Below are 5,000 nucleotides of genomic sequence, written 5' to 3' on the forward strand. Positions count from 1 at the left end.
TGCCGTGCTGACGAAGTGAGAGAACTCTGCGGCACGACCCCAGCAGACCTCTCTCTCTCTCTCTCTTTCTCCAACTCTTTCCTTCTCTCTCTTGCTCTCTCTCTCTTTCTCTCTCCAACTCTTTCCTTCTCTCTCTCTCTCTCTCTCTCTCTCTTTCTCCAACTCTTTCCTTCTCTCTCTTGCTCTCTCTCTCTTTCTCCAACTCTTTCATTCTCTCTCTTGCTCTCCCACTCGCTCTGTCTCTCTCTCTCTCTCTCTCTCTCTCTCTCTTTCTCTCTCTCCACCCTGCGCTCCAAGGCGTCCCTAAAGCCCAGTGCCTATCTGATCTGACAGTGGGCCGTCAGCGGAGAGAGACGCCCCTCCTTTGCTTATTATCGACTTGTCCAAGCGAAGCAGCTCAGTGCCGGGGATCCCTCGCGTCCACATGTTTCACTTCCTCACCTACTCAACCTATACCCTCACACCTCCACACACACACACACACACACACACACACATTTACTTCTACACACACATATCAATGATCCTATAAACACACACACACACACACACACACACACACACACACACACACACACACACACACACACACACATTTACTTCTACACACACACATCAATGATCCTATAAACACACACACATACACACGCACACACACACACACACACACACACACACACACACACACACACACGCAATTCATTCTCTAGGTCTAGTTTAGTGAATTTCCAAAGAACAAAGCCCTCAGATGTACCCCCCTCCTCCCATCCCATCTCACCTCCCTAATCGGCAGGCAGCTTTGCTGAAGCAGTAGAGTAAGACCACCTGTCTAAATCCCCCCCCCTCTTAGTCCCTGCCAGTCTGAAGTGTGTTGAGAACCAAGAGCAAGGTTGGAGGGCTGGGAACATGCATGTGGACATAGAGAGTGAGAGAGAGAGAGGGAAAGAAAGAAAGAGAGAGAGATTGCTAGCGAAAGAGAAAGACTGAGGGAGAGAGAGAGAGAGAGGCCATAGGCAGGAATGACACATGTTCAATCTTAGGGCCAATTCCCCTGGAAATTGTCTAAAGGCCACTTCAGAGCATTTTTATGGAGTACAATGGGGGCGGCCGGATTAGTTTTCCCAACAGGTGAGAGGGAAAAAAAGTGTATCATTTCACAAAGAATGCCCCTTCACACCGCCATCGCCACCGCCGCCGTGTAATATAGTCTGCTTTGAAAAATGGGCCAAATCTCTCTATGCTGTCTGCAATTTACCTTTACAGCCATGAAACAAAATCCAATGTGCCGCACTGGGCCATTCAGGCCATGGGTGTGTGTGTGTGTAGGAATGTGTGTGTTTGTGTGTGTTTGAGTGAGAGAGTGTCTGTGTACATGTGTACCTGTGTTTGGAAAACACATTGTAGGTTGTGTGTGTGTGTGTGTGTGTGTGTGTGTGTGTGTGTGTGTGTGTGTGTGTATACAAGACCACAATACATTCTGTGATATGTGCAAATCTGCCTCTCCAGTCGGCCTGAGACAGAGGGTGATTGTGGGGCCTATTGCACCGGCTGACATTCACTGAACCTGCAGGGAATAAATTCCGCTAAATGACATGTGGCTCGCAGAAGTTTGTAAATTGCAAGACATCAATCTTGAGGAGATAGCGGCGGTATACAGTATACAGTATACAGTGGGGCTGCGGCTCCATTTTTCCCCCTTCTTCCTTTCACTCGTAAACGCACCCTCCTCTTACCCTCCAGTTCCTGATGATCTCACTAACAGCCTGAGCTGTTTAATAGGAAATATGGAGAGCTCTTAACAAATAAAAGCCATACAGAGGCGTCTTTGTGTGTGTGTGTGTGTGTGTGTGTGTGTGTGTGTGTGTGTGTGTGTGTGTGTGTGGTGTGTGTGTGTGGTGTGTGTGTAGAGGCTGAGTAGATGCCTTGTCTCGTCGCTCATTTTCACACACAACACTGACAGAGTGGACGGCAGCCAAAGAATGAGACGCTCAAAAGGAGCTCTTACTTCATACACACACTCGAGAACGAAAAACCTCCATCTCTTTAAGTGCCTAAAAGACTAAATTAAGTGAATTATTGAAAAGCCATTCAGAATCTCGTACTGTTTAAAACAGAAATAAGCTATTATGAACTAAAACCAAGCTGGTAAAAAAAAAACTTAATCAAGCCTTTATCATACCATCTTACCCTCATTGGGTAAAACAAAACCTTTTTAAGCTCTAAAAATCTCGAAGAATACTGTATAATAGCAAATTAAAATATTTTATGCACCTTGTGACCACACAAACACACCAAGAAATATGTTTCAAAGATGATGAAATTAAAACAATTCAATGCAAAAACATTTGCCCTTTTCTGGTCAGTTTCACAAAACTTTAGATAGACTAACAATTGTTTTTTTTTTTTTTCCAAACAAATGTCACTCTACAATCAATACATGTGTGTTTTTTGAGACAGTATATCATGCATAAAAACAACCCTACAACTACCACTTACATATTGTGAAAATAAAACACATTTTTCAACATTAGAGACATTGTTAGAAATGATTAGTAATGTGTGATGAAATTGTTGGATCCGGGGTGCTGGGGAGTGGGAATGGATGTCACCACTAACTCTTTCCTCCAGCGCTATTACGACTTTAAGAGATTCTCACATTCTTCTCCCACAGCGATCCCTATTGGGAGAGACCTGCTAATACCAGCTCCTGTTCAGCCTCTAGGCCCAAGACACTACACCTGGGAGGGCAACAGCACACTTCATCACCATGGTAATTTCATCCCTTTCTCCCTCCCTTCCTTCAACAGTCTACCCCCACCCCCCACCCTCCTCTATGGGCCAGTACCAGCTACTGAGTTACATCCCCTTATTGTTCCAATGCGAGGCAAGTACCACCTGACTGATTCAGCATGGATCTAACCCTGATGTGACCCTGATCTAGACCTGATGTAGCCCTGATCTAGACCTGATGTAGCCCTGCTCTAGCCTGGATTTGCCCCGGATCCGGTCATGGTCAGGGGCAAAGTGGGCTCCCAGCCAACAGCAACTTTGGTTGTTAGCTGTTTGTGAAGCGAACATGTCAACACATAGCAAGACAGTTTCATCATCCAACATGTTCTCTTTTGCTCAAATATGAATGAAGTATTGCATTGGCTCCGGCTCAGAAGAAGTTGTTTTCCCGTGGAAAACACAGACAAACACACACGCAGAACCTGTATTTGTTTGTATTTGTTTAGCCCCAGGTACAGCTCACTTCAGTAGACACCACACAAACAGTATATGCTCTCATATCCAGGTAAGGATGCTCTGGAGATTGGATTTGTTGATTTGTTTCTTCATATAATTTATATCTTGGCGTAAATAAAAGCAACAACAAAACATCAGACAATCTATTTAATTAATGCCTGCCCCTGTTATTTGGCGCTAATAAGCCTGGAAGTGCTGTGTCTAGTAAGTGTTGAGTCTTTTCATTGCCGATTTGAAAAATGTTCTCCAACCTTGCAAACATGGCATAAAGCGTTTAAGTAATATTTTATTTCGACCCACCGTAATTCAATATAAATCTGAACGAGACGTAAATGCATCTACTGCATTTTTAAAATCCACTGAGTAATTTCACACCGCTTTTTTTTTTTACAAGGGCATTGAGTTAATTGATCAAAAAACAAGTGCTATTTCTTATGAGGAAATGCCGTTCAAATGAATCACTCCTCGCCAGCAAAAATTCACAGTGTAATGGGCTTATTAAGTCCGGCTTTATAGCTGCGCTGGATTGATCAGCGGTGTGGCCTTCCCAGGAAAGCTGCTCTTTCCTTCTGTGTTTTGGAACCTGCTCAGTGTTATCAGCCATCAGTGGAGATGAAATGCATGTAGGAAAGTGTTGATCTTTTTGAAGGAAACAAAAAAGAAAGAAAAGAGTTCCTCACAATCTCTAGCCAGTTGTGGTGTATCAGAAACAAACAAGCACTTAAGGCAATAAGGCACATATGTAAACAAACAAATGAAAAGAGGTTCCTTCAGTTATGATAGTCTGTCAGTACAGGAGTGACCACATTTCATTAAGAACATGCTACGTTTTTCCAACAGAACTAAGTCATGCTTTTCTGTGTAACCCTAGTCTAAGTATAAGTATATATACTCTTTTGATCACGTGAGGGAAATTTGGTCTCTGCATTTATCCCAATCCGTGAATTAGTGAAACACACACAGTGAGGTGAACACACTAAACCGGAGCAGTGAGCTACAGCGGCGCTCGAGGAGCAGTGAGAGGTTAGGTGCCTTGCTCAAGGGCACTTCAGCCATGGATATGAGCATGGGAGAGCAGTGCTCAACCACTTCCCCCTGCCCACATTTTTTCCAACTGGTCGGGGATCGAACCGGCAACCCTTCGGTTACAAGCCCAAAGCCCTAACCAATAGGACACGCCTGCCCCCCTAGTCTAGTGATTCTCAGCTCTTCCTGCCACACAGAGATGGATGTAGTTCTGCGCAGAAGTTTAGCTACTTAAGGAACTTTAAGGAAAAGGACTGACTTACAGCTCCTTCCCCGAAATGCTCTTTCAATTATTGCACAGCTCACATTTCAAATCCTTTGTCACACGAGAAAGTGATAGAAGAAGAGGAAGAAGAACAGAGTGGAGAAGAGAAGAAGAAGAAGGAGAAGAAGAAGAGGAGAGAAGAGAAGTAGAGAGAGAGAGAGGGGGAGGGAATAAAAACCTTAGCCAGATGCACATGCAGAAATATACAGCACACATAATTCTAGCCGTTGCCGCTGATGGATTCGGCTGGTAGCGGAGCGTGGGGTGGAGTGAGGATTACTGTCTGTGTGAGTAAAGAGGATTTATTTATCACATTCACAAAAAGCCTCTCCTAATAGCTCGTCATTGGGGTTTATTTAGTAGCACCATCACTGCCACCCCTCACATTTCTAACTAACTCAGTACCTGCCATTCCGTTGACACAGGGAGCTGTCTGTTGTGCCATCAAAAAGCGTGTGTGTTT

The 5,000-nt window shown here is 44.3% G+C and overlaps 1 protein-coding gene across 2 annotated transcripts in view; it reads left to right on the plus strand.

Moving 5' to 3' along the window:
* LOC121693663 (neuronal PAS domain-containing protein 3) overlaps positions 1-5,000 on the plus strand; it is a 267,957-nt gene that overhangs the window by 51,020 nt on the left and 211,937 nt on the right. For both annotated transcript variants that reach the window (XM_042073230.1, XM_042073231.1), the window contains exon 2: positions 2,672-2,770. In XM_042073230.1, coding sequence (XP_041929164.1) covers positions 2,672-2,770 — 99 coding nt within the window. The remainder of the gene's footprint in view (positions 1-2,671; positions 2,771-5,000) is intronic.

This window comes from Alosa sapidissima, chromosome 19, assembly GCF_018492685.1.
Source record: "Alosa sapidissima isolate fAloSap1 chromosome 19, fAloSap1.pri, whole genome shotgun sequence".
NCBI classification, from domain to species: Eukaryota; Metazoa; Chordata; class Actinopteri; order Clupeiformes; family Clupeidae; genus Alosa; species Alosa sapidissima.